General features: G+C 47.9%; 7 protein-coding genes across 7 annotated transcripts; 4 read left to right on the top strand and 3 right to left on the bottom strand.

Annotated features, from left to right (window-relative positions):
- The first annotated feature begins 1,745 nt into the window (after positions 1–1,745).
- POJ06DRAFT_278277 (ABC-2 type transporter-domain-containing protein) lies at positions 1,746–6,724 on the top strand. The gene is made up of 3 exons (XM_056189742.1): positions 1,746–2,348; positions 2,404–3,009; positions 3,063–6,724. Exons 1-3 carry the CDS (start codon positions 2,016–2,018, stop codon positions 6,621–6,623), a joined length of 4,500 nt encoding a protein of 1,499 aa, XP_056040900.1. The 5' UTR covers positions 1,746–2,015; the 3' UTR covers positions 6,624–6,724.
- A 682-nt stretch (positions 6,725–7,406) lies between these two features.
- Positions 7,407–9,269, top strand: POJ06DRAFT_286119 (thiamine diphosphate-binding protein; the record flags this gene model as incomplete). The annotated part of the gene is made up of 2 exons (XM_056190216.1): positions 7,407–7,944; positions 7,995–9,269. 2 exons carry the CDS (start codon positions 7,407–7,409, stop codon positions 9,248–9,250), a joined length of 1,794 nt encoding a protein of 597 aa, XP_056040899.1. The 3' UTR covers positions 9,251–9,269.
- A 625-nt stretch (positions 9,270–9,894) lies between these two features.
- POJ06DRAFT_261383 (replication factor A protein 3) lies at positions 9,895–10,723 on the top strand. The gene is made up of 3 exons (XM_056188616.1): positions 9,895–10,124; positions 10,196–10,298; positions 10,361–10,723. The coding sequence occupies exons 1-3, from the start codon at positions 9,975–9,977 to the stop codon at positions 10,426–10,428; spliced, it is 321 nt and encodes a 106-aa protein (XP_056040898.1). The 5' UTR covers positions 9,895–9,974; the 3' UTR covers positions 10,429–10,723.
- A 148-nt stretch (positions 10,724–10,871) lies between these two features.
- On the top strand, positions 10,872–12,904 carry POJ06DRAFT_215046 (DNA polymerase alpha/epsilon subunit B-domain-containing protein). The gene is made up of 2 exons (XM_056185513.1): positions 10,872–11,302; positions 11,361–12,904. The coding sequence occupies exons 1-2, from the start codon at positions 10,923–10,925 to the stop codon at positions 12,859–12,861; spliced, it is 1,881 nt and encodes a 626-aa protein (XP_056040897.1). The 5' UTR covers positions 10,872–10,922; the 3' UTR covers positions 12,862–12,904.
- POJ06DRAFT_278273 (P-loop containing nucleoside triphosphate hydrolase protein) lies at positions 12,905–17,645 on the bottom strand. Its single transcript, XM_056189741.1, has 3 exons — positions 15,978–17,645; positions 15,148–15,924; positions 12,905–15,098 (listed from the first exon to the last, which is right to left on the bottom strand). The coding sequence occupies exons 1-3, from the start codon at positions 17,172–17,174 to the stop codon at positions 13,002–13,004; spliced, it is 4,071 nt and encodes a 1,356-aa protein (XP_056040896.1). The 5' UTR covers positions 17,175–17,645; the 3' UTR covers positions 12,905–13,001.
- Positions 17,646–17,776: 131 nt separating this feature from the next.
- POJ06DRAFT_227739 (P-loop containing nucleoside triphosphate hydrolase protein) lies at positions 17,777–22,237 on the bottom strand (the record flags this gene model as incomplete). Its single annotated transcript, XM_056185752.1, has 3 exons — positions 17,777–20,159; positions 20,214–20,990; positions 21,047–22,237. The coding sequence occupies 3 exons, from the start codon at positions 22,235–22,237 to the stop codon at positions 18,063–18,065; spliced, it is 4,065 nt and encodes a 1,354-aa protein (XP_056040895.1). The 3' UTR covers positions 17,777–18,062.
- A 3,909-nt stretch (positions 22,238–26,146) lies between these two features.
- Positions 26,147–27,434, bottom strand: POJ06DRAFT_261376 (ribosomal protein S27-domain-containing protein). The gene is made up of 4 exons (XM_056188615.1): positions 27,252–27,434; positions 27,056–27,073; positions 26,603–26,690; positions 26,147–26,534 (listed from the first exon to the last, which is right to left on the bottom strand). The coding sequence occupies exons 1-4, from the start codon at positions 27,252–27,254 to the stop codon at positions 26,395–26,397; spliced, it is 249 nt and encodes an 82-aa protein (XP_056040894.1). The 5' UTR covers positions 27,255–27,434; the 3' UTR covers positions 26,147–26,394.
- Between the last annotated feature and the right edge of the window lie 486 nt (positions 27,435–27,920).

Raw genomic sequence — 27,920 nt, 5'->3', positions numbered from 1 at the left:
ACTGGATAATCGCCGAATGTGGCGAAGATTGGTGCGTATTATTGCTTCCATCCTACGATGACATCGCGGTTGCTGATATGTATGTCGCATAGACGATGTCGAATGTTGTATGACCAAAGACAAGCTGAACGTCTGAGAAGGCGGTGAGAGGTTATTTATTCTATTCCGGTTGCCGTTGTAAAGTTATTGGCCCCAGGCATATATTATCGGACCATGCATATGTCATCTTACAAAGAGACTGGCCAATTACGGGCATTTTAGTTTATATACCTAGCGTTTTACGAGCTGTTTACATATACATTTTCTACAGTATGAACTAAATGTTGTCTTTTCTTAAGCCTTTAAGGCCATAGGTGTCGTTTCGGTTGACAATACATTCGAGTGTCTAAGAGTGACAAGTTCTTACCATACCAAACTACCCATGAGAGGGGATCATTTTGCCAGGGCGAAGCTGGGCGACAAATAACCGACCTAGAAACGTAGATCCTCAGAACTCGTACAATCGTCGCGACACGCGTCCAGTAAAAACGGCTATCTTCACGTCGCCTTCGATCGCATTACTTGTTTGGTCTCATTTCATTCTTCATATCGTTTCATTGGCTATAATTAGTCACGGGTAGTAACATTAATTCATTAGCTGCAGAGGCGGGAAGTTTAAGCAGACGTTGAGTGATATTTGTAAATGAATTGTTGTGTAGTAATTACGCCCATTTGTTTGTCTGCCCTCACCTAATTATCGTGTCGTATCTTATAATATAGCCTATGATTGTCCTCTCAAATAGTAATACTAGACCGGGAACCTATCACTTACGTTCAAGTTAACGAGCTAACTGAGACCCTGCGTAGGTGGGTAGATTCTGTTGCAAACTGTACAGATGATTCATCTGTTACGCCGTTGAGACGTCAGGAAGACGCCTTTAGTGTGGACGGACAATATTACAAATCCGAGGAACGTTTCAGGAGGACAAGCATGGGAGCCGTTCCGATGCTCTCATATGGGCAACCCTTTCTTCGTTTGCCAGAATAGGCTTCGTTATCAGCCTTTATGCATGCCTGTGAAGATCGGTCCTTGGGGGACTGTCACTACGTCACCGGCTACCTGTGGTCAACGCCTCGGTCTACTGGTCCATTCGCGCATAGGCAAGATCAGGTAACGATAGTGAAGTTCTGAACCTCAAGTGGTCGTTTACATGGGACGGCTGATGGGGATGTCGTTTAATTTCGCCGTCTAGGGCTATGCCGATGGAGGGCAGAAAAATATCAATGGCATTGTGTTGACAAATGCAAAATAATTAAGTCATTTAATTTCCACTCCAGATCTCCGAAAGTTTTCACCGATCGACTCAACTTACTGTGTGTTTGTTGTGCAGGTGGCGTAGAGCTGCCAGCCGAAACCTTAGTTTGATTGTCGTATCATAGGACAATCCTACAGCACAAGGTTTCGCCGATTCGTAAGCCGGCTGCAGCTCTTCCCGCAGATATTTCGATCTCGTGAGTGACTCATTCATATGATACCGAAACTGGCATTGTCAGAAGCGTCGCCACAGTGTGATATCAACTAGTATTAGTTTCGGACTTGCGGGAACTCCGAAATATTAGGGTTTGGCCGCCACTGTTCTTAGTGGTTATCTTGATTTGTCACCGAGACTGCGTGCCTAGCTAATTAAACTTTTTCTTCGTTAAACTTTATACGGTAGGGCTCTTCAAATTTCTGCCGGCACCGGGGCCAATGGGCCGATATATATATTTTCGGCCCTCAAAGCCCGATACCGACTTAAAAGTTAGGCGTTAGAGTGTCACTATATCGGCATTCTTGGAGAATCGCTCCGAACCCTAAATTTATTCTTCACGCATGTAAGGATTTGAAATACACACGTCGATTTATAATATTCCCACTTCGTCGTAAGCCGGCACATAAGTCTATCCGCGCTCTCGTAACATTTGAATTCAGGCCTAGTCATATATTATACGCCCGGCTTAGATCTGTGTCACGGTCAACTGACGCAGCATTTGCAATGTCGACGCCAAGTACTAACGGATCGAGTGCGTCTACATTGAACACTGCCGAACCGCAACACGCCGCTACTAGCGACGGTCGCTGGGGTGAAGACATCGAGGGTGGTGGTGTTGATGTCGCTCAGGCAGAACAAGAGTTTGAGGATCTTCGACGGGAATTGTCGAGAACCTCGAGAATTTCGCGGGTCGCTTCTGCCGTGCATTCGGAGGCTGGTGAATATGATATCGAGAAGCACGCCGCCGATGATGAGGACGGGGAAGGTTGGGATTTGGAGGCTTGGCTAAGGAATGAGACAAAGAAGGAGCATGAGTCTGGTCTCAGCCCAAAGAGGGTGAGTTTGTGACGATCGAACTCTTTGATAATGGTATTATTAATAATGCCTCTAGATCGGTGTGTCATTTAGGAACCTCACGGTCAAAGGAGTTGGAAGCGGAGCGAATTATGTCCAGACTTTTACCGATGCGTTCTTGGGATTCTTTGGACTCGACATCTGGAATTTCATCAGAGCCCATGGTCCGTCGAGCTTACGACCAAAGCCGCCGGTTCGGACAATTATTCAGGACTTCAATGGACTTGTTCGCGCTGGACAGATGCTTCTTGTCCTGGGCTCTCCTGGTTCTGGCACCACGACATTATTGCGTGCGCTCACAAACCAGCGAGATGGATATGTTGCGGTCGATGGCGAGGTCATATACGACGGCATTGACGCGGCGACAGCGGCCAAGCGATATCGGGGAGAGATTATATTCAACTCCGAGGACGACAACCACATATCAACATTGACAGTTTCTCAGACGCTACGGTTTGCATTGAGCTTAAAAACACCGGCGATGCGAATTAACGGCGAGACAAGAGAGCAATTTGTAGACAAGCTTCTTAACTTGTATGTTAAGATGTTCGGCATTGAACACACTTTGAACACGTTAGTGGGCGGCGATGCGGCAGCGCGAGGAGTCTCAGGAGGCGAAAGAAAGCGTGTCTCGATTGCAGAGGTGAGCTATCTCGTCGACATGTTATATATTGTTCATAGCTAACGGTCATTTAGGTCTTAGCCAACCGAGCTGCAATTGTCGCGTTTGACAACTCCACTCGTGGTCTGGATTCATCGACAGCTGTTGACTATATCCGCTCGCTTCGAATCATGACCGACTTGATGCACTCTACCACGATTGTGACGCTGTATCAAGCCGGCGAGTCGCTCTACCGCGAGTTCGACAAAGTCTGCCTTATTGACTCGGGTCGACAGATATTCTTTGGTCCGGCTGATGAAGCCCGACAATACTTCATCGATCTTGGGTTCGAATCGCTGCCAATGGTAACGACTGCAGACTACCTTACGTCCATTACACACCCCATGGAACGTCGAATAAGGCCGGGTTTCGAGGATAGTGCACCGCAGTCACCGGAGGCTCTGGAAGCAGCGTTCAAGGCATCCCGTTACTATACGGATACTATGAAAGGGATCGAGGAGTACCATACTGAGTTGCAAAACACCGGGCACGCTTCCGCTTCAGAGTTCTCGAATGCTGTTAAAATGCAAAAGGCAAAGGGTTTGAGCTCAACTAGTCCTTATACCGTGTCGTTCTTTCAGCAGGTGCGCTATCTCATTAAGCGGCAGTTCCAGCTCCAGTGGCAGGACCAGGTTTCACTGCGGTCGAAATTAATAAATTCGATCGTTATAGGCCTCGTTTTTGGATCGCTGTTCTATAATATCAAGCAGGACACTAGTGGCGCCTTCAACAGAGGCGGAATTCTCTTCTTCGCTCTTGTATTCAACGGCTGGGTGCTGATGATCGAGTCGGGTATGGTCATCGCGGGCAGAAGTCTTGCGAATAAGCATCAAGCATTCGGCATGTACCGTCAATCTGCCTTGGCGTTGGCCAAAACGATTGCCGAGTTGCCGCTTCTATTCGTTCAGATTACTGTCTATATTCTATTCCTTTACTTCCTCTCTGACCTTGCACGGACGCCCGGACAGTTTTTCATCAGTCTGCTTATGATCTTGACGTCAACTTTTGGACTTCTTTCTTTCTATCGCGCCATCGCAGTGTTCTCGAATGACTTCAATGCCTGTCTCAGGCTTGTCAGCATGATCCTCTACGCCTTAGCCTTTGCCGGAGGTTATGTCAAGTCGCAATATTCCATGCCGTGGTGGTACCGATGGGTCTATTATATCGACCCGCTGTCATACGCCTTCTCGGCGCTTATGTCCAATGAGTTTCATCACCGCGAAATGCTCTGCATGCCTAGTCAGCTGGTTCCCGCCCTCGGCCCAGATGGATTGCCAGCTGATATCAGTAATCAAGCCTGCACACTCCCTGGATCTGAGCCTGGAGAACCATACGTTAATGGAGATCGATATGTGAGCATACAGTTTGGTTACGAACGGCAGGATTTGTGGCGGAACTTCGGTATTCTCATTGCGTATTTCGCGTTCTTCCTGATTGTACAAGTGGTCGGGTCGGAGTTGATCACGTACAGCACTGCAGGGGGAGGTCAAGTCAAACGTTTTGTCAAGCAGCGCAAGTCGGTGCAAGTTCAGTCGCACCCGAAAGCTGAGACACCTGTCCCTAGCACAGCGACGACGACGACGACGACGACACCGTCATCGCCAACTACTGCTGAGAAGGATATCGATGGGGAGAAACCGTCACATCTCAGGCGGGAAGGACCTCTATTCACTTTCCGAAACGTGAATTACATCATTTCGACGCCAAATGGTCCGCGTCAGCTTCTGGACAATGTCGAAGGGTACGCAGCCCCGGGGAAATTGCTCGCGTTGATGGGCGCGTCCGGCGCTGGCAAAACGACGCTCCTGAACACTCTCTCGCAACGTATGACATTTGGCAATGCTACGGGTGAATATCTTCTTAACGGATCGGTTCTTAGCAAGGACTTCCAGCGAACGACGGGGTTTGTGGAGCAACAGGATCTTCATGAAGCTAATCAAACTATCCGAGAGGCGCTGAGGTTCTCTGCTCGATTGAGACAGCCTGCGGATGTACCTTTGGAAGAGAAGTACGCGTATGTCGAAGATATTATCAAGCTCCTTGATCTCGGTCCGATTGCGGACGCGCTTATCGACTATCCTGGCTCTGGATTATCCGTCGAAGAACGCAAACGGGTGACAATCGGAATTGAACTTGCATCTAAGCCGCGGTTGTTGTTTTTGGACGAGCCGACGTCCGGTCTCGATTCCGAAGGTGCATTTTCGATTGTTACATTCCTCCGCCGGCTCGCTCAAGCTGAGAACCTCAGTATTATTTGCACGATTCATCAACCGTCGAGTGTTCTATTTAATCAGTTTGACAATATTCTGCTTTTGAATCGGGGCGGCAAGACTGCTTATTTCGGACCAATTGGGGACAGTGGCAGGTCGGTCATCAATTATTTCTCGAAAAGAGCGGCTCCTCCGGCACCGGACGAAAATCCGGCCGAGTACATTTTGGAAGTTGTTGGTGCAGGCATTCGTCGATCAAAGACGGATTGGTTCCAAGTATGGCAGGACTCAGAAGAAAGGCAGAATCTGGGAAAAGAAATCACCCGGCTGATTGAAGCAAGAAGAAGTACTGTTGGCACGGAGCAGCGGCCAGCAGAAGATCTGGAGTATGCGGCACCATTGATGGAGCAGATCAGGGCCGTCACCATACGCTTATGGCTGATTTTCTGGAGAACCCCGTCGTTCGGGTACTCCGTAATTTTCAACTCGGTCATTTGTGGCATTATTAGCGGTGTTGTGTTTTTCCAGCTCAAAAATTCGATTCTTGATATGCAGTCTCGGGCATTCTTGATGTTCTTTGCTATTATTGTCAGCATCCCGACGATTAACGCGATTGAGATTCAATTTATCATGGCGCGAGACTTGTACGAGCTTCGTGAACGGAACTCGAAAGTGTATTCCTGGATCGCATTAGTTAGTGCTTATCTTTTGTGTGTTACGCCATACGCGGTTCTTGGAGCGGTGACGTTCTTCCCGATTTTCTGGTATATGCCTGGCATGTATATGAAGGCACCAATTGCAGGATTTGGGTTCTGGGTGGTTCTCCTGCTACAGATCTGGCACAATCATCTTGCGATATGGCTTGGTGCTTTCGTTCCTTCGTTGGTCACGGCGGGTATTATTAACCCGTTCTTCTTCGTTCTCACAGAGATCACAGTCGGTATCATGATTCCGTATACCGCCTTGAACGGATTCTATAAGTTCTTCATTTATTGGGTCAATCCTTTGAGCTGGATTATACGCGCGCTCGTCACGACAGCTGTGCATGATGTCCCAGTTATCTGCGACGAGGCCGAACTCGCGACCTTCACACCGCCATCGAACATGACATGCGACGAGTTTGCTGGGTATTGGGTCGAGAACCATTCTGTCGGCATGCTACTTAACCCAGACGCAACTTCAAACTGTCAATTCTGCCAGTATACTGTCGGCGACGACTACTTGAACCAGATCGGGTTTAGTTACGGAACCAGGTGGAGAGATATCGGTGTGTTTTTGGGCTTTGTCGTGTTTAATGTCGTGTTTGCGTATTTCTTGTATTATGTAATGAGAGTGGTCAAATGGAGTTGGCTTGGGAAGATGAAAAAGATGGTGGGACGGGCGTGAGACCAATCGGGTCGTGATAGAGTGATTTATTCGGTATAGAGCATATGTAAAGATAGGTGTAATTAATCAATGCATTGTTCGCATATCAATAACTACCATTATCCGAGTAATAATAATAGCCGGCTTCTGGTCTATTCCGCATGATTTATAGCGCGACATGCACTGGCGTACTATTATGGTCGGATCACCATAGGGCTTCCTGTCACTAACGTCGTCGGAAGTCGGACCACAGTTCCGCCGAACACAGCGTGGAACGACCCACCTGAAATTCCGTGATATGCGCGGCGCTGTCTAGCGAGCGCTAAGCCGAGACACGTACAGAGAGATTCCGGTGCCTGGCATCAGGGAATGGCCGAATGCTGCTAAGCAATTGGTTTGCTGCAACAAGGCTTAAATTAGAAGTGGCGTGTTCCGGATGGAAATGGGCAGTTTGCGTGTAAGAAGAAATGAGTGAGCTGTTGGGAGTGGCATGACGTCAGGCAAGAACAGCGCGACTCCATGCTCTTACCGCGCTCTGCTCTGGTGATCAGGCACGAATCACCCGCTCCGTCACCTGCTCGACTGATTTGAACGATGCTAGGCTAGCAACGCGGCTGCGTGCCACCAGGCAATGGCCCGATCTTTACCCATCGCGACGACGGTCATAATTACTACTGTCACTCTATAAAGCTACTGCTGCTCCTGTTCCTGTCAAGACTATTCTGTTCCTCGCTACACCGATTAGCACTACATATTATTCTTACACACTAACCATTTGAACGATCTTGAACGATCTAGACTACTATGACTCTGACAGAGACAATCCCTCTAGGCGACTACCTTTTCCAACGCATCCGGCAGCTTGGGATCACCAAAATCCTTGGATGTCCTGGCGACTTCAATATGACGCTCCTCGACCATATTTTTAATGTTGAGGGCCTCGATTGGGTTGGCAACTGCAACGAGCTCAATGCTGCTTATGCTGCTGATGGCTATGGTCGTGTCCGCGGTCTCCCAGGTGTGATCATCACGACATACGGCGTTGGCGAACTGTCAGCCATTAACGGCGTATCCGGATCATTTGCTGAGCATGTCCCTGTTTTGCACATTGTCGGGACGCCGGCTCGTCCCGAGATGGAGTATCGCATGTGGATGCATCATACACTGCCTGGAGGATCAGACTCGGAAAACCCCGATCACTCTGTGTACCAGCGAATGAGCGCGCCAGTTAGGTGCGTTTGTGCTGTGCTGGATGACGTTGATACACTTGCAGAGGAGATTGATCGCGTGCTGATGACAATTTGGCGCAAGTCACTGCCTGGTTACATTTATGTTCCACTTGGTCAGCTAGTTTTGATGGTGGTTTAGTAGCTTTTTGCTGACAAAATATAGACATCGTTAACGCTCCAGTTCCGAGAGCCAAATTGGATGTTGCGCTTAGATTCAAGATCGTCAACCCCGATCCTTCTCTAGAAGACGCACTCGTGCTCGAAATACTTGACGCAATTTACAAGTCCAAGTCTCCGGCTATTCTGGTTGATATTCTTGCTAGACGTCATCGCGCGCGAGAGTTGGTCATGGAACTTATCGAAAAGACCGGAATCCCGTCGTTCTCAACCGACATGGCGAAAGGGTTCGTTGACGAAGATCATCCTTCGTTCGTCGGACAGTATAACGGACGGTTATCGCGACCTGGTGTCGCCGACGCCGTCGAAAGCTCAGACGTGGTCATTAATATCGGACCATTGATCAGCGACTCGAACACTGGTGGCTTCACGCGCTTTATCGATGAAAAGAACTTGATCATGCTCCACCCCTCTTATGTTGAAATCTTCGGTGTGCGTCATGATGGCCTCCACTTCCTTCCCATCTTGGAAAAGCTCGTCGCGCGGATAGACAAGTCGAAGTTGCCCGAGCTCAGGACTGCGGAGTCGTTCAACATTGGTCCTCCTAAGACTGTTGAATCTCCGGCGGATATCACAACCTCGTACTTCTATAAATATATGGGCGATAGCTTTTTGAAGCCTAATGATATCGTTTTTGCGGAGTCGGGCACGGCACAGTATGGAATCAACGATGCGCAGTTTCCAAAGAACGTTAACTTTACTACCCAGTTGTACTATTCTTCCATTGGTTTCGCTCTACCAGCTGCACTTGGAGCCTGTGTGGCTCAGAGGGAAATCGAAGCTGAGGGAGGTCCCAAGGCACGTGTCGTACTGTTTGAGGGAGATGGCAGCGCAATGATGACGGCTCAGGAATTATCCACAATTACAAGATATGGATATAACCCAATCATCTTCCTGATTAACAACAGCGGCTACACGATCGAGCGCGCTATTCACGGACCGCAAGCCAAGTATAATGATATCACACCGCATTGGAATTGGACTGGATTATTTAAGACGTTCGGGGCGGACGAGAGCAAGTACATCTCCGCCAAAGTCACTACAAAGAAGGAATTGGAGGAGTTGCTGTTGAGCAAAGAGTTCGCTGCGGCGGAGGGCAAGGCGAGGTTTGTAGAGGTTGTTATGGATAAGCTAGATATCCCTTGGAGATTGACGGAACAAGTGGCCACGATGAGCGAGAAAGTGAAACAGTGGTTCAACGATTATAGCACTAAGAGGGGAGAAATTCCACGAGCGGTGTAATTGGTATAGAATTGGTTCGGTCGAACTTCTGTATTGCTCTATCTATTGTCAATATATATCATTCTGAAATATGCGACGAAGGGTTTGTAAAGTGCTGGGCTGTTATATTGTAGCGATGGCCATTTGTTGTCAGTATACAGGATAGGAAGAAATTGTTCAGTCTCTCCGATCACTCCACTTTCCTTGCGCGGGATTGTCTGGAATACGTCGGGACCTAACCTCTCGGTCACAACACATCTGTCGGTCCCGGTTGACCCAAGAACTGTAAAGTTGTGCGCCTTGGCAGTGGCGACCTTGTGTCTGCCCTGGTCGATATCAGGAATTGCTAGTCTACGACCCGAACTGAGCCAGGGTTTACTGTTGGCACCGTAATTTTGCCCGGCTTGGAGCATACTCGGTGTTAAACAGCTGAGAGAAGATCAGAAAGAAATGCATCAGTCCTCAGTTGGAAAGAGATGTTAGTTTGACTGAGAGAAAAAGGCATAGCAGAATGCTATTGACCTTTTGACCGCGAACGAACTAGAACAAAGGGCTCGTTATGCGCTCCTTTCGATTGTTTTCGCCATGGAAAAACATGCACATGAGCGCTGGTACAACCGCACCGGTGTAGAGTTTGTGCGCGGCTGACAGCGGTTGCGTTGGTTGGTACCCGACCCCTCCGTCAAACTGCTAGCCAGGTCTTCACACAGTTACTGATATCTTCTCGGCTTGCCTATTGCTTACCATGAGCAGCGAAATTACTCCCCGTGCGAACGCCCCGTTATTGCACTTATTTCAGGGCAAGCCTGTTCGTCTGATCGGAAAGGTTACTGATATTCGCGGCGAAACTGCGACTCTCGACGCTGCCGGATCGGTCACTGTCTACGCCACGAGAGTACGTCCTACTTTCCCAGTGAAGTAGAGGCCCCGAGAAATTAATCTTTACTGACATTTCATTGAATGCAGGATAGCAATTTTAAGGAAGGAAATGTGTACGAGGTTATTGGCAGAGTACAACCGGATCTGTCGTTGAAAATGCTCGACGGGATGGATTTTGGCGCAAATATCGGTAGGTCATGACTTTATGTGATTCCTGTCCTGTTGTAGTAGTTGCTGACAGTTTTATTGCAGATATGGATAATGCGAACGCACTTGCTGAATTATCTCAGCGCCACCATGAAATTTTCTTCGACAAGTAGCCACATTTCATAATCCCTGCTGCACCAAATGGGGTCATGGCAAATGCGAATATAAGGTCTAGAGACGAAGCAAGATGGAACTATGTAGGATACGACTGTTGAATTTGGTGTCATACCACTTTGGTACACAGCGAAGGACGTTCTTGTGGTTCTTACTGCCTCAGTGTACATTAACTGTTAATGATTTAATTTTATCGCTAATACATTATCTCATTATCTGATTGTAGATTCTAAGGGGTGCTAACAGCTCATTATTAAATTATTCAACGGACTGCTGTTCGATAGCTCGTCGTCACCGCACCGTTGGGTTAGAGGATTCATGGCTTTGTCACAGTCAACGCGTATGTGACGCGCTCCTTCGCGACGCGTTCAAACCTGTCAGCCCCAACCCTGGCGCATGCTCCTTGTTAGTTTCTCAACGCGTCGTCTATTAACGGCAGCCAGAACCAATACGATATCTACAATAGCAGCATCTTCGCTTGTGACCCTCTACCATGCCATCAATAGAGCAATCCACCATGGCGCCATATCTGGGCGATAATGTCGACCAAGAAATAGAGACGATGTGCCAATCCTTGCAGAACTCCTACGCACTAAGCCCGTCGGACCTCTTCTACAAACTCGAATCCTACAGACTCGAACTTGCCGGAAAAAGTGACATTTCTACCGTGCCTGTGACAAAAGAACTGCTTGATGACTTGCGACAAAAATTCCAGGCGCAGCTAGAGAGGAAACAAATGAAGCAGCGAGCTGCAAGCGGGGCTAATACTCAACATGGGTCGTCTCCTGCGCCGGGAGTTACACCTGCGAAACGGAAATTTACTGCGTCGACTACTACACTGACGCCACTGAAGAGCTCGCCCCTTTCTGAGAAGTAAGGACTTACGTATTGACACATAAACACTAGAGAGGTTACTAATACGGTTCCATAGGAATGGTACGTTCGCGACGAGGACTGACGCGGGCAAGGTCCTTGAGACATTGAACGGGGAGATTGAAATACAACTGGCAGACGTAACGTCCGAGAAGGCCAAAATTACAGCTTTTATGCACATCAAGAAGTACCAATATAGAACTATGCGGCAAGTACTACTTGAGGCTTCAGAATACCTTGATGAGAGGATAGAGCGGTTTGCGGATCTTGTCCAAGAGCAATTAGCAGAGGAAATACGAAAAAGCGACAAGCCAGACGAAGTCCTAGTCACCGCGGTAGAGAGGCTCTCAAACCCAGCTGCGATTACACATGATGATGTTATTGTTGTTGGAAGAATAGTGTCCGATTCGGTACATGCAGCGGATTTATCGAAAGTGAATGAGACCTCAGTGCTGCTAGAAACAAGCAGACGAATAGGGTCCGGAGCACGAGTGCCACTCAAATTGTCGCTTGAGCCACATACTCAAGGCAATCATCAGGGGTGGTTTAGTTTATTTCCAGGCCAAATCGTGGCTCTACGTGGATGTAACCCTTCCGGCACTACGTTCATTGTCCGCGAGGTCCTGGCATTGCCGGAGTTGCCCTTCGCGGTCTCACCTCTTCGAACTCTCCATCAGACTGCATCACTTCCTACGCGTATGATTATCGCCAAGGGACCATTTTCCACACATGACGACCTCGCCTTTGCTCCACTAACCGAACTTATCGATCAGTCCATATCTGCCCAAGCCGATGTCGTCATTCTCCTCGGCCCCTTCATCGACACGACGCACCCACTTTTAGTCGATCCCGACGCATTACCATACGCCGGGCTTAACACACTCGAAGATCTCTTTCGGGCGTCAATCACTGCCGAACTTCGGCGTCTTGAGGCTGCACTTCCAACAGTTCAAACTTTTCTTATTCCCGAATCGGGCGAGCGAGAGGCAGTTCAGCGCCACGTCTCGTTTCCATGTCCACCCGTGGGAGACGCGAAGAAGGCTCTGGGAATGCCTAAGCGTTCAAAGTGGCTTTCCAACCCGGCATTTGTGGCTGTCAATTCTTCTGTCCTCGCGATTGCGAACATTGACGTTCTCATGCAAATCTCCAAAGTCGAGTACCTTCACCGCGCAGGGACAAACGATATTTTCGAGCGTAATATCTTGGCCAGAGCAGTGAAGAACTTGCTACAGCAGCGGTCACTGTATCCAGTGTTTCCTGGACAGCCTGACATTCCTCTCGAAGTTTCATACCTCGGATTAGCTGAGATGAGCGTCGCTCGACCTGATATCTTGATCGTGCCGTCAGAGCAAAGATATTTTGCCAAGGTCGTCGATAACGTTGTTGCCATCAACCCGGGCGCATTGACGAAGCTACGTGCGGCGGGAACTTACGCGGTCGTCGATATCGCGCCATTACAGGAAGCTAAGAATGCGATTGCAGCGAGTGAAGAGACCGAGAATGAGCTGATGTTTCATAAGGTGTGGGAACGATGCCGGGTTGACATCAAGAAAATTTAATGGTAGGATTTGAAGGGCGATTCACTCTAGATTAGAATGGTAATTATGTCTATCCTATTCCATTTCCAGTGCTGTTATCCCTGAAATACAGATACCTCCTCCTAAGCCCAGATGACAAGTCTAATCTCACAAACCCAAGTCTAATTCTTTTCTAATGCCTGCAATTGTACCAGATCGAAGTATTTACTCCGGTTAGCCAACAGCTGTTGATGCGTACCACTCTCCAAAATTTTTCCATCCTCAAACACGTAAATGACATCAGCATTCTGGATAGTACTTAGTCTGTGCGCAACCGCGATGGTTGTTCGACCCTTCGCAGCCACATCCAGTGCAGCCTGGACAATTTTTTCGGATTCACTGTCAAGTGCTGATGTAGCCTCGTCAAGGAGGAGAACCTTTGGCTGCCGAATGAGGGCTCTAGCGATTGCAATCCGCTGTTTCTGGCCACCAGATAAAAGAGATCCCTTTGTACCACATAGAGTATCATATCCGTCAGGTAGGGACGTGATAAAATTGTGGACGTTGGCTTGCTTACAAGCTTCAATGATTTCCTCGTCCGTCACGGTATCCGGTGAACCGAGCGCAACGTTATATCTAATCGTGCCAGCATAAAGAACAGGCTCCTGCTGCACGAGCGCGATGTTCTTTCGATATTCGGAAACATTGAGGCTCGAGATATCGCGCCCGTCCATAAAAACAGCTCCCCATTGTGGGCGATAAAACGACTCGATCAGTCCTATTGTCGTACTCTTTCCGCATCCAGACGCACCAACTAGTGCCACAAACTGCCCCTTCTTGACCGACAGATTCAAGCCTCTCAGGACGGGCACATCAGGCCGGGTTGGATACCGGAAATGAACATCCCGGAACTCGATCTCGCCATTTATCTCGTCTTCTGGAATAATACTGCCCTCCGTACTCCAAGCATCAACCTCGGGCTTGGAATCTAATAACTTCTTAATATTCCTGCCAGCTTGCAATGCTTTGCTCATCTCAGGCGCAAACGAAAATATTGTCGTCGCATTCTCTAGCCCAAATACCACAATAATGAAGATGATAAAGAACTGGCGCAAGCTATATTCGCCAGCGGCGACAAGGGTGCCGCCGTAATAGAAGGCGAGGGCCATGACGTAGTATTGCATTCCACGACCAAGAGCTATAAGTGCAGCGGACTTCATATTCGCAATTCGATTGCCTTTCAGAATTACTGCCAAAGTCGTTCGATAACGCTCTAGAATCTCTTCTTCTCTTGTAAGAGATATTACCGTTCGAATGGACGATGTGGCCTCGCATGCAAAGTTGGACGATTTCGCGTGGTGGCTCTTCGTCGTCTCTGAGAAATTTGTCATGAACTTGAACCGGTAATATCCAATGGCGAGCATAACGGGAAGCCCGCTCAAAAGAGCTAAACCAAGTTTATATCCAAATGCGATGCAAAATATAAACCCCCCAAATGATGTCACTATTGACTCCACCAATTTATTCGCTGTCGCGCCACCAATCGATTCTATACTCTGAGCATCCCTGGCAAGAGATGTTGTCAATGAACCCGTAGAGTGTTCACTGTCGTCAAAATATGAGATGTCCTGACGTAACAAATGACGGAAAACAATAGCGCGAATACGGCGGACCAAGCGACTGGATGCATAGCCAAACATGCTGCCTGACGCAACACTAGTAACGAAAAGAACCATAGCCTGCATGAACAGAAATCCTGCAACGGCGTAGATAGACCTTCTGAGCAGAGCATAATCATTTGGGTTATTGTACTGCTGGATACGTTGAAGAGCCGTACCGTACAATATCGAAAGACCAACGTATGCCATACCGGTAATCGCCCCGGAATAAAGACCGATAAGTAAAACCGTAAGATCTCTCCGGGAAATCTGGTAAATCATGGCGATGACTTCGCCAAGAGAAGCTGGTTTAGTGACCTCGACCGCCTTGTGGAAGATAGCACTGGCAACCGTTTTCGAAGTCGTTACCTCGGTCAGAGCCACTCCTAAGGTGGCCAGCTCGATTCCAGACTTCGCATCGACTAATTCCTTCTCCGTGCTACTGTCCGACGGTTTGGCTGTTTCCTTCAAATCCTCGATACTTTGGGCTTGAACAAGATTGTAGTACTCGCCCTTTGTTTCAAGGAGCTCCGTATGGGTGCCCTGCTCAAGAATCTCACCGGTTCGCATAACAACGATCAAGTCGGCATCTTTGATGGTAGAGAGACGATGGGCAATAACCTGTTATCAAGGGTCAGCTGAGAACAAAAAGCCAATCGACAATACATACAATCGTAGTTCTTGTCTTCGATGCTCGATCAAGTGCTTCCTGAACAACTCCCTCACTCTTCGTGTCCAATGCAGACGTAGCTTCGTCCAACAATAGAATTTTAGGATTTGACACGATTGCCCTGGCGATAGCTATACGCTGTTTCTGACCGCCTGAAAGCAAAAGTCCACGTTCTCCAACATCAGTGTCCAAACCGGCTGGAAGCGTTTGAATGAAATCCCATGCGTTGGCTTGCCTGCAAGCCTCGACAACTAGTTCACGTTTCTCGACGTCTGCGACATGCTCATATTGCGTACCGATCAAACCGTAGCAGACATTCTCAAAGATGGAGCAAGCAAACAGACTGGGCTCCTGTGAGACTAATGCGACTCTCTGACGAAGCCATCGAATGTTTAAGTCCAGGATATTGTGTCCGTCAAGCAAAATCTCACCGCCCAGAGGATTGTAGAAGCGCTCAATCAAGCCAACAATAGTACTTTTGCCCGATCCAGACGCGCCAACGAGAGCAACAGTCTTTCCGGCGGGAATCTTGAGACTAAAGTCGCGGAGAACAGTGACATTGGGACGGGACGGATAGATGAAGCGAACATTGCGGAGCTCGATATCACCCTTCACCTCCTCCAACTGGTCACCCTCCTCAGAAGAGGAATCAATAGCCGACTTACGATCAATTGTCGCAAATATCTTGGTCGACGCCGCAAGCCCAATCGAAATGCTAGTAAGGTATGGTGAAATAATCGTGAATGCAAACGCACCCTGAGACAGGGTGAAGATGACCTAATTGTTTAGTGATACGCAAACATAATTAGAAAATTATGGGTGAGACCTACTGTTAGCATAGTGCTGACTTCGACTTTTTGTTCAGTCAACCTTTGCACTCCTTGCCAATACACGAGAGCATCGATGGACATGGCAAACATAAACGTCAGACCAGATCGAAGACCGCTAGCATATCCTGCTCTAATGCTCCATTTCTCAGATACGTCAAGGAATTTATCATATGCTTGGGCCATACGGTCCTGAATACCGAATGCCTGAACATTACGGACGCTGGAGACCGTTTCTTCTGCCAGACTTCCACCAACTGAATACCCTTCCTGAGACTTTTCGGAGAACTTAGTAATGACTTTGGAGCCGAAGTAAGAGATAAGAATGATCATGATAACATTTCCAATGATAATCGATGAGAGAATATACGACCGGGAATAGGCTATTATGACGGCTGCAATAAATGTTGTGGAGTGCGAAATAATGTATGCCACTTTCTCGGACATAGCATCTTGGAGAAGTGCGGTATCTGACGAAATGCGGGTAGTGATCTCACCAGGTCCTAGCTTGTCGAAGTAACCAATATTTTGTCTGAGAGTCGCGGTAAGATACTGCTCCCGAATCCTAGACGACAAGACGTCTGCTCTGTCGATAAACACAAACGACTTTGTATATGCCATTACAGTGACCCCGACGCCAAGCAAAAGAAAGTAGACTGCGAATAGACTGACATTTCGGACAAATTCACTGTTGTCCATTGTAGAGGACTCGTAATCATATCCTTCACTGTAAGACGGCCCTGAGTATAGCCAGCCAGTATTGTTGTGACTCGCAAATGTCGAATTAACCTGATTATAATAGGACCCATTGAAAAACGACATCATTGACCCTGCTGGCAAGTCGGTAAATTCTTGGGTAGCTGCGCCGAACACAATCGCCAACAAAGGCCTCATGAGACCCTCTCCGATAGAGACCAAAACTCCAAGAGCCAGAATAGCGTAGTCCTTTTTATCTGCATATCTAAACAGCCTGAAGAATGAAGCTGGGATTGTTGCAATATGGACTTGTTGTCGTAAGGTCTCAGCGTCATGATCAGACAGGCCCGCGAACTCGTCATCAAGGCCAGCGATTGTAGAATATCCCTTGTTGGATTCCTCTGATACAGAAGAAGCGTCTGACTCTGGGGCTACTTGAACATTGAGGGGCTGCTTTTCGTCTGCCTCATCGGACGAGGAAAGGAGAGAATCTTTTTCTGCCATTCCAGGAAGATGTTAACTTGGGCGACAGATCAAGTCACTGTAGAAGTGCCAGTCAGATGTTTTAATACAGATATATCAAAGTGACAGTGAGGCTGATAGAGACTGACGCCTCAATCATGGCAATTACGCGTCCCAAAGAATCAGAACGAACAAACTACGTGCTGAAGGACGTGGATGACACTTCTCATGCCGTGCGCCCACTGACAGAGCGACATTAGCGCAATTCGCATGCATACTGTACTAACTTATCGCAGGTTGCAAGTGCACCGTAAAGAGGCGTTGCAGTGAGCCGTCAACATGCCTGTCAGCAATGTCAGCGTGTGAAGATTGACACAGGACGCAACAACACTGTATTGCTCAACACTAAGAAGCTTTGCCGTTATCATTAGCGTGACTAGTATCCTCATTCCGCAGTCGGTGGTTGACGGATCTCGAAAACCTAGAATTTGAGTGTACCAAGCATTGGTAATAATATATTCAATTACTCATCGGAACGCTATGGCGTCCTCGCGCTAGGACCTGGGCGAAACGAGTTACAGATAGAGTTCACTGGAAGTTTTAGATAGCAGCATATGCAGCACTGTCTCAGTTGCCAACTTTATATGAACCAGTCAAATACTTTGTATTCCCCATCCAACTAACTGTACAATGAATTAAAATCTATAGATGCAGTTATGGGCTATGGCCTCTAAGCACCACGCATCGCAACAAGCATCAATATCCAGGGTAACGTAGCCCCGGAATGAACCCATCAAAATCCAGGCGTCTAGAGAAAAAGAAAAGAGAGTACCAGTCAATCATACAAACTAAACTATAGCACACCAACTCCGAATAGAATATAGAAAGTCTATTGTAAATTCAAATCATATGTACGAGAATATTTAATCTCTAATTCTCCAACGCCTGTAACTGCACCAGGTCGAAGTACTTGCCTCTGTTTGCCAACAACTGCTGATGAGTTCCGGCCTCCAATATCTTGCCGTTCTCAAAGACGTAAATCACATCAGCGTTTTGAATGGTACTCAGTCTGTGAGCGACTGCAATGGTTGTTCGGCCCTTGGCCGCCTCATCGAGAGCAGCCTGTACGATCTTCTCGGATTCACTGTCGAGCGCTGAAGTAGCCTCGTCGAGGAGTAGTACCTTGGGCTTGCGAATAAGTGCTCGGGCAATGGCGATGCGCTGCTTCTGACCTCCGGAGAGGAGGGTACCCTTTGTGCCACAGAGCGTATCATAGCCATCCGGAAGGGAAATGATGAAATTGTGAATGTTAGCCTGCTTGCAAGCGATCTCGATCTCCTCATCTGACACGGGGCGAGGGGAGCCAAGCGCGACGTTGTACTTGATCGAGCCAGCGTATAGAACAGGCTCTTGCTGGACCAAAGCGATATTGCTTCGATAGGCAGAAACATTGAGTGTCGAAATATCCCGTCCGTCTAGCCACACAGTACCTCGCTGTGGACGATAAAATGACTCTATCAAACCAATGGTCGTACTCTTTCCGCATCCAGATGATCCGACCAAGGCAACGAACTGGCCCTTCTTGACGGATAGATTCAACCCTCTAAGGACAGGCACGTCAGGCCGCGTCGGATACCGGAAATGAACGTCTCGGAACTCGATCTCGCCATTGACCTCGCCTTCAGGAATGATCTCGCCTTCGGTACTCCAGGAGTCAATCTCGGGAACGGATTCCAACAATGTCTTAATGCTGCGACCAGCGTTCAATGCCTTACCCATCTCCGGCGCAAAAGTAAAGACAGTTGTAGTATTCTCGGAACCGAAGACAACAATGACGAAGATGAGGAAGAACTGGAACAGAGAATATTCACCGCTCGCGACTAGAAGACCACCGTACCAGAAGCCGAGAGCCATAATGAAGTACTGCATACCGCGCGCAAACCCGTCCAAGAATGCAGACTTGAAGTTTGCCATTCGATTGGCCTTCATTAAGCTCTCCAAGTTAGTGCGATATCGCTCAACGATCTCCTCCTCTCTGGTCAACGACAAGACCGTTCGAATAGAGGACGTTGCCTCGCAAGCATACGTCGACGACTTCTCGTTGCCACTCTTTGTCTGCTCCATAAACTCTGCCAAGAACTTGAAACGGAAACCTCCAATAATCAAAATAATGGGAATCGTTCCGAACATCACTAAACCAAGCTTGAAGCCAATGATAACGCAGAAGATGAATCCGCCAATGAAGATTACCATAGACTCCACGAGTTTGTTCGTAGTTTCACCTCCAAGGGCCTCGATGCTTTGCGCCTCACTCGCAAGTCCAGCAGTCAATGCGCCGACAGAATGTTCATCGGCATCGAAATAGGCGATATCCTGGCGAAGAAGATGGCGAAAAGACAAAGTACGGATACGGCGGACAAGGCGGCTCGAAGAGTAACCAAACATGCAGCCACCTGTCGTGCTGGTTATAAAAAGAATGGCACCGTGCATGAAGAGAAATCCAGCAATCGGATAAAGCGACCTCTTCAGTTCCTCGTAGTAATAAGGCGTGGCGTACTCCTGGAGATACTGGAGAGCAAACCCATAAATAACTCCAATACCAATGAAGGCCAAGCCAGTTATGGCGCCAGAGTACAGACCAACGAGCATTGCTGTGAGATCTCCACGTCCTATCCTAAACAGCATCGCCAAGACTTCCAAGATCGACGCGGATCTTTTCTTTGCCTCCTCTTCCTTGTGAAAAATGGCGCTTGACACTGACTTTCCGGTGCGCGTCTTTGTCAAGGTAGAGTACTTCGCAAGCTCAATCCCGGCCTTCTCGTCCAAGACTTCCTCACTATCGTCAGAGTCTTCAGACTCAGAAGGGCCGTCCTTGAGAGCTTCGATACTTTGAGCCTGCACGAGTCCGAAATATTCGCCCTTCTTGGCAATAAGCTCTTCGTGCGTGCCCTGCTCAAGAATCGCACCTGTGCGCATGACAACGATTAAGTCAGAATCCTTGACTGTGGAAAGACGGTGCGCAATGACCTACTACTTGTTAGCGCATACTCATATTAACTAAAGAGGCTGGAGTGCCCTTACAATAGTAGTCCTGTTCTTCGAAGCTCGATCCAATGCATCCTGCACAATTCCCTCACTCTTTGTGTCTAACGCAGACGTAGCCTCATCTAACAACAAGATTCGAGGGTTTGACACGATTGCTCTTGCAATGGCAATTCGCTGCTTCTGACCGCCGGACATCAAGAAACCGCGTTCGCCTACACTAGTCTCCAATCCGTTGGGAAGCTCCTGAATAAAGTCCCAAGCATTGGCCTGCTTGCAAGCCTCGATAACTAATTCGCGTTTCTCAACAACGGACGCTTTCTCGTACGAAGTACCAATCAACCCGTAGCAAATATTCTCAAAAATGGAGCAAGCGAAAAGACTGGGTTCTTGCGAGACCAAAGCGACCTTCTGACGGAGCCATCGCGTGTTCAAGTCAAGAATGTTGTGTCCATCAAGTAGAACCTCTCCGGCAAGAGGGTTGTAGAAGCGCTCAATCAAGCCAACTATAGTGCTCTTGCCCGATCCAGAAGCGCCAACGAGAGCAACAGTCTTTCCGGCGGGAATCTTGAGACTGAAGTCGCGGAGAACCGTGACATTTGGACGCGACGGATAGATGAAGCGAACATTGCGGAGCTCGATATCACCCTTGACCTCCGCCAAACGCTTGCCGTCCTCAGAAGAGGAATCAATTGCCGATTTACGGTCAATTGTCGCAAAGATCTTGGTCGACGCTGCCAAGCCGGTTGAAATGTTGGAGAGGTAAGGAGAAATGATAGTAAATGCAAACGCTCCCTGGAACAGCGTCATGATAACCTGAATACCGTCAGTAGTAGACACAATGAATGATGATTCAGTTAAAGAGTACATACCGTCATCATGATAGCAACAGTAACTCTACCCTCAGTCAAAAGTCTAGTTCCCTGCCAGTACGCCAGCGAATCAATGCTGAACGCAAACAAAAACGTGAGACCCGCCTGGAGGCCACCAGCATATCCGGCCCTGATACTCCACTTCTCGGATATCTCAAGGAACTTGTCATACGCCTGCGCCATACGATCCTGTATTCCAAAAGCCTGCACATTGCGGACACTTGAGATTGTTTCTTCGGCAAGACTGCCACCGACAGAGTATCCTTCCTGTGAAAGTTCGGAGTACTTTGTGATGGCTTTTGAGCCAAAATATGAGACCAAAATGATCATAATGACATTTCCGATGATGATCGACGAGAGAAGGGGAGATTGAGTGTAAGCGACAACTGTGGCCGCCAAGAACGTTGTAGAATGCGAGATAACGTAGGAAACCTTCTCCGACATGGCATCCTGGACAAGAACGGTATCCGATGCAATGCGAGTGGTAATTTCACCAGCGCCGAGCTTATCAAAGTATCCGATATTCTGTCTCAATGTCGCGGCAAGATATTGTTCACGGATGCGAGACGACAAAATCTCAGCTCGATCGATAAAGATATACGACTTGATGAAAGTGAGAATCGACACTGCGAGACCAATTAACGCCAGATAGAGAGCGAGTCTGCTGATATTGCTGATGAATAGGCTGTTGTCAAAGTACTCGGAATCGTAACCATATTCGCCAGTGTAGTTTCCGGTAGCGTTGTATGGATAGTACCACGATCCGCTGGTCTCGTAGGTCATATTCGACTTGCTGTACCCATTCAACATCGACGACATTGCACCGGGTGGCAAGTCAGTGAATTCTTGGGTAGCAGCCCCGAAAACCACTGACATGAGCGGTCTCATAAGACCCTCGAGGATCGAAGCTCCAAAGCCAACAGCCAGGATAATCTTGTCCTTTTTATCTGCATATCTAAACAGTCTAAAGAACGATGCAGCGACACTCGGCACATGCACTTGCTGACGAAGGATCTCAGCATCTTGATCAGAAAGGCCGGCAAACTCGTCTTGGAGACCCGAGATCGCGGAGTAACCCTTTTTTGACCTTATGGACGAAGTTTCAGATACAGACTCGGTCGTAACCCTCAACGGCTGCTTCTCATCTTCGTCGCCATTCGACGAGTTAGAGGATGAGCTCTCCTTCGTCATATTGGATGCTAGCGCGGCAGGAGAGACAGCAAGCGAAAGACGAGGAGGGTCAGGAAAGGAGAAAAGCGCGACACAGTGACTTATAGGAATAGCAGATAAGAGAAAGGAGGCAAGTCAGATGAGGTACCAAGGAGTGTGGGCGGTGGCTCAAAGAGTACCTGGAGTCACCGACGAGACACCTCCGGCGATTGAGGGGCCGATAAACAGGGCCATTCCGTAAAAAAAAAAGCGTCTGGTCTGTGGGACTGATGGTACGACAAATAGCGCAGTAGCAGAGGTATACGTTGAGCACGGATGGGTAAATGGCCGCTGTGACAAGCATCCAGAGCGCACCAGCCAAGGCCCGAGTGCTGGATTCCGACCAATGGTTATAAGGCGATAAGATGGTTGTATCATGGGCATATTGGCAGACTCAGACGTCGGGTTGTGAATCGCAGAAGATCGCCAAGTATGAAACTATATACTCAAGGTATTTCTATATATGAGTAATTCTCGAGACTCTCACACAGCTTGCGATGCAAGTCTAACTAGCAGAAATTACAGTAATTTGTGCGTTAAATATTTATCCGCACAGACGTCCGGAGCATTTTTCTCATGCTGCGGATATGTTTTGATGGTAGTCCTCCCTGAAACCAAAGATAATATAAGATGTACTGGCGAGTCACTGCAAACCACGTGAAGGTTTGTCGTAGCTGCAGGTTGACCGCAGTTAATCATTTAAGATTCAGTCAGATAGCGAGGGATTACGATTACTGGTATCTGGGATGCGCCGCATGGATCATGGACAGACTTTCCGCTTTGGGCTAGCATCTACAGTTGAGTCTGTCATATAGGTCAGCAATCGCTACCTCTAAACCATGGACGGAACAGGGAAGTCAATCCACACTCGCTAATAAGCAAGGTGAGTGGCGATTCACAATACACTTTGCCAAAGTAATACGAATACGCGATACCGATCGCCCCCTACGGGACCGGACCAAATGCTTCGGGTCTACCTGCTCGGTAGAAAATGCTACTGTAGCCCTATTCTGTCGGCACAGTCGGCAGCCCACTAGCTGCCGTTAACTGCGCGATAAGAAGCCCCATGCTGCTGCATGGTTGCCAACCACATTTACCGACAATTGACGTGATGATGTCCTACAACGCATAATTATTCTCTCTTCGTCCTGGGCTACTGGGCTGTGTCCGTATCTTTCGTTCTTTGATAAGTTTTAGAAGTATTAGTGTTGGGTGCGCAACAGAGACGTGCGTTCAGCCTTGACCAGCGCAACGACCAGTGCGTCTGATAAGATTCATATTCGCTTCGAGCTACAGTTGCCGGCCTATGCGGAAGCTGGGACCATATTTGCACCGTACCTTTGAACCCACTATATTATTAGACGGACTATCATACAAACTGGTTTCTGCCCCTGATTCAATACACTTCCTGCGCCTTCGCGTAAGGTAGTCGACCGTCAAAACCTTTATTAGCAGCAGACCCGAGAAAGACGAATCTGTCGAAAGTTAACATTCGTTGTTTGACCCAAATTAGTCCCAAAAACGCCGCTCTTCATTTCTAATTCCGGGAGCTCTACGCATGCTTGCTTTCTCTACGGTCAGCTCAAGAATCAGTGGCTGCACAATGAATGGTAGCAGTAGCACTCCATTGATTAGCGAGCGACCTTACGCCAGGTAAAAACCATGACCATTGCGCTGAGAATCCAACCAATTTGGCCTGGCATTCTAGATTATGCTCTGGTGCTTATGATAAGGTCTCCGGGGAGCTACTTCTGCAAGTTCGTGATTCGTCTCTGATGATGAGAAGGAGCTTGAGTTTAACAGAGGACCCCTACAAGCTGCAGTTAACTGAACCTGTCGATCCTTCTCTAGATTTTGGAAGTCGAAAGACTTCCCTTGACCAGACTGTGTGCAGCGTTCGCTTGTATGAAATCCACGTGTTTGTAGTAGTTCTCCTTACCGTATCGAAATTGCCCTGTGATCAACTGCTCGACCAGCAACCTCTACTCCCTCACTGCTCTCTAAAGACTCGAGCTAGTCGTCGACAGTCTACCCACTTTTATGATGCTCAGGACTACTTGAACTCCAACAGGCCCCATATATATCCAAATGTGGAACGTCAAGCCCACTTGCGCCACGGCCCGCACCGCATACGAAGGGCTGTGCCATTCGTTCCTTGGTTTTGGGTGTTCGACGTTGTCCCGTCTGCCCTAAGTATACGAATGTCACCAAGCTTTGTGGCTTACTGGGCCATGCTCGTTCCATTATTGGTGCTTATGCCATTCACTACTAATGTACAGTAGAACCAAGTTAAGCCGGTGTAATGTTTACAGCCATTTCATATCGGCTTAGCGAGGTTATCGGTATATTGATATGGATGAATAGCCATGCGGCGAATTTTTACAGAAAATGGTATCTGGCTTAACGGGTTATCGGCCTAACGGGGTTCTACTGTATGCCCTTCGAGCCTTCAGCACGTTTTCCAACCTATCAATCTACATTCAGCGATGGTTCATAGAGCACAAAAGCATGGCTTGAACCCCACGGTCAACGAGCTTTCCCCTTAATTTGTATCACCCCTAGGGTTTGCTTTTATGGCCAATCACGTCCCCTCCCCCCAGCTCGTCGCGACCGAGCTACTGGCAATACGAGGGCTAGTGGTTGAGCTTGCTAACCCACGATTCTTTAACCAGTTAGAGGGAATTCATGTGGCCAATCCGATAGGGCAGCACCAGCGAATTTGAAATCTGCATCATTCCACCTTTAACTTAATCCGGGTCAAGCATTTTCTCAGTTATAAAGCCGAAGGTATAAGCGACCAGTGACATAGGAAATATAGCCTAAAAATCACGGTCCATATCGCGAGGTGCACCCCGCTTAATGTCCTTTTCAGAAGTGTCCCTACAATACAAAACAGCTGTCCGTGCAGACTCTTCAGATCGAATTCGGCATTGACATTGTTACGCAGTTGTTTCGGATAAGGGTTCTGCTGGTGATTGCTTTCACTACTGTTTAAATGCCGAGTATGACATTCTCGCCATCAGTCAATCAGGCTGCAGCGTTATTCAACCAGTAGCTAGCCCCGAGTGCTGGACATTCTATGAACGCTTTGATGGCAGATCTAGAAGTAGTCAGATGGACCACGTTAGCTACTGTTGAGGTTGGCATAGGTGCTGCGGCTGGGCGCAATATCAATCAAAACTGCAAGTGGATAACATTTATTGGCAGTCCACGTCCCGGCGCGGCGTGTGCTCTAGCCTCAATTGGATGTGCTCTGATCGCTGGAGGTTTGGTAGGTGCGTTGCCAGTGTTGTTGCCTCTCTGGCAGCGGTATATTGATTCACTTGTGGCGAACGGAAGGCTGTTCAATTTTGATTGTGTGACGAGAGGTCGAGCGTATTCTTTAATGGCCGTTTGTTCTCGTCCGGTATGGTGCCCACTATCGGTCTCGACAATAAACTGTAGACGATAGCACAGCGATCGTGGCCACACGCCGGATCCGGCCGATTCTACCAATTCCGAATTTGACGACAAATATGGCTATAGTGAATCGAATAGGTACCCTCTCGCTCTACTGTGAACACTTACTTGCTTAATGTCGGTGTGTTTTGATAAGATGAGTGGCATGCGTAGTTGGCGGCAGTGTATAATCGAATGCTGGTATTAGGCGTCGTGAAACGGGTGGATGTCATAGATTTGCGGTCTGGATTATTCGCCGGTTGTAGCATAATAATCAAGATACCTTATTAAACAAATATTTATGACGTGCCTTGTATTTGACTGAGATCAGACACCCCTACTCTGAAGGAGCAACAGAGTTTATAGCAGATGTAATAAACTGGCTTTGCAATCAAGAAAAATAGAAAGGACGACTGCCCACTATGAGAAATTCGTCATGTAGCAAGGCAATCATTTTTAAACAAGGACGTTAACCATTTATTTTAGATAACCCTTAATATACAACAAAACAAAACGACAAAAAAATGTGATAAATCTTGTGCAACAACAAAAAAAATACGGACATAAATATTAATAAATAACGGTCCCATCCCTTTTTGGTTACTATGTATGTGATGTCATATCGATTCAATTTTGACCGGTCCCGTAGTAAGTTGGCATTTTAGTTTTTGGATTTGACTTTTATTTCTTTTCCGCCCCGTCTATTTCTTTCGGAAAGAGCAGCCCTCGGTGAGACGGGCCTTGCCACCGGTGGGCTGGCATAGCACGGTCGAGCATGACCCGCAGATAACGACGGTCTGAGCGTGCGAGAACACGATTGTGATGTTGAAGCACCCAGGGCCTATTTACAAACAGTTGTTAGCATCCATTGCTGGGAGCGCAGAGAGATAGATAGCAGAAAAGACGTACACTTGACGTCCATGAAGAACGAGCGCGGCGAGGCGACCAACTGCTTCAGCTTGTGCTTCTTGAGTTCTGACTGAGGAGTAGGGTTGAGCTGTCATATTGTTAGTACTCCGGATTGCAAATCGTATTTCGGAAATGTGATGATTGACCGGCCGGCGGGTGCGCAGAGTCGTGGGATAGAGTGTACAATGGGCCGATTTGTTGCTGCGATCACGACAATCCCATCAGAAATTCAAGCCAGCGTCTTTATCCTAATCTGACCAACTACGCCAATCGTTCCCATATTCTCGATTATCCACCACATATCCAAGGCCCGTTTGTCGTGGCCGCCGTAGATGTGTGCATCCCCATTGAACCGCACACATACACGCCGCCCTTAAACCCGCGCACCGCACCGTCACCAAATCATCTCATCACAATCACCGAAAGATCTAAACTAAAGCGAAGAACACATACGAGATCCTGAGCCAAAACCTATATATCCATCATCGTTAGCACAATCATTCTGTAAAACATAGCCGGCGATCGTGCGCGCCCCCCCCGCCTCTCGTCCGCGATAGCTCAAGCTAAAATTTCCGCCCAACCAATCGTTCTGGCTTCCGCGCAAACTCGCTTTCGACAAACGAAGAAAACAAGATAATTAGCAACTTACCATCTTGATTAACTAAATATACTCTTTTAAACTAAGATATAAATGAAGGAACAAAGGGATGGAATATTGAGTGCAAGACACAAATGAGTAGAAATTGCAAAACGTGAGCGTAAACTCTCCAAGGTTGGTGGCGGACCTCTACTCCTGGGCGAGCCGGTTTCCAAACGACGCATAGTCCCACGACGAACGAGGAATAGGGTTTCGGTACTGCCTGGTACGAATAGTTAATATGGGGTTTGGCCGTACACGACAACCGACCGCATTGGCATGTGGTCGCATGCGTGCCATAACTGTCGCAACTAAGGGGTTGTTATGGTAATAATTGCGTCAACTGATTACCATCATGAATTGGATGAGGACAATATGCCTGTCCGTGACTGCGTTTCTGGCGATAAGCTTGCCCTACCCTAGCCAGCCGCGTCAGTCAAAACCCTACTCATCAGAAACGCATGACAGTGACCTGCAAGACTTGCAGCTTCACCCCGTTACTATAGAAGCAAAATCAGCCAAAATCGCTAGACGCGCTGGACTGAATAATATAATGATAGACAGATGATGATTGATGATAGATAATATTGATAAATACACACTCAAAGTAAAGCGTCCATACATACAAACAAACATACTAAGTAGATTCGCTAATAGTTCCTAAATCCTACAGCCAAATAT

Source organism: Lipomyces tetrasporus, assembly GCF_029532465.1.
Source record: "Lipomyces tetrasporus strain NRRL Y-64009 chromosome Unknown POJ06scaffold_11, whole genome shotgun sequence".
NCBI classification, from domain to species: domain Eukaryota; kingdom Fungi; phylum Ascomycota; class Lipomycetes; order Lipomycetales; family Lipomycetaceae; genus Lipomyces; species Lipomyces tetrasporus.
This window is presented reverse-complemented; position numbering and strand designations above follow the sequence as displayed.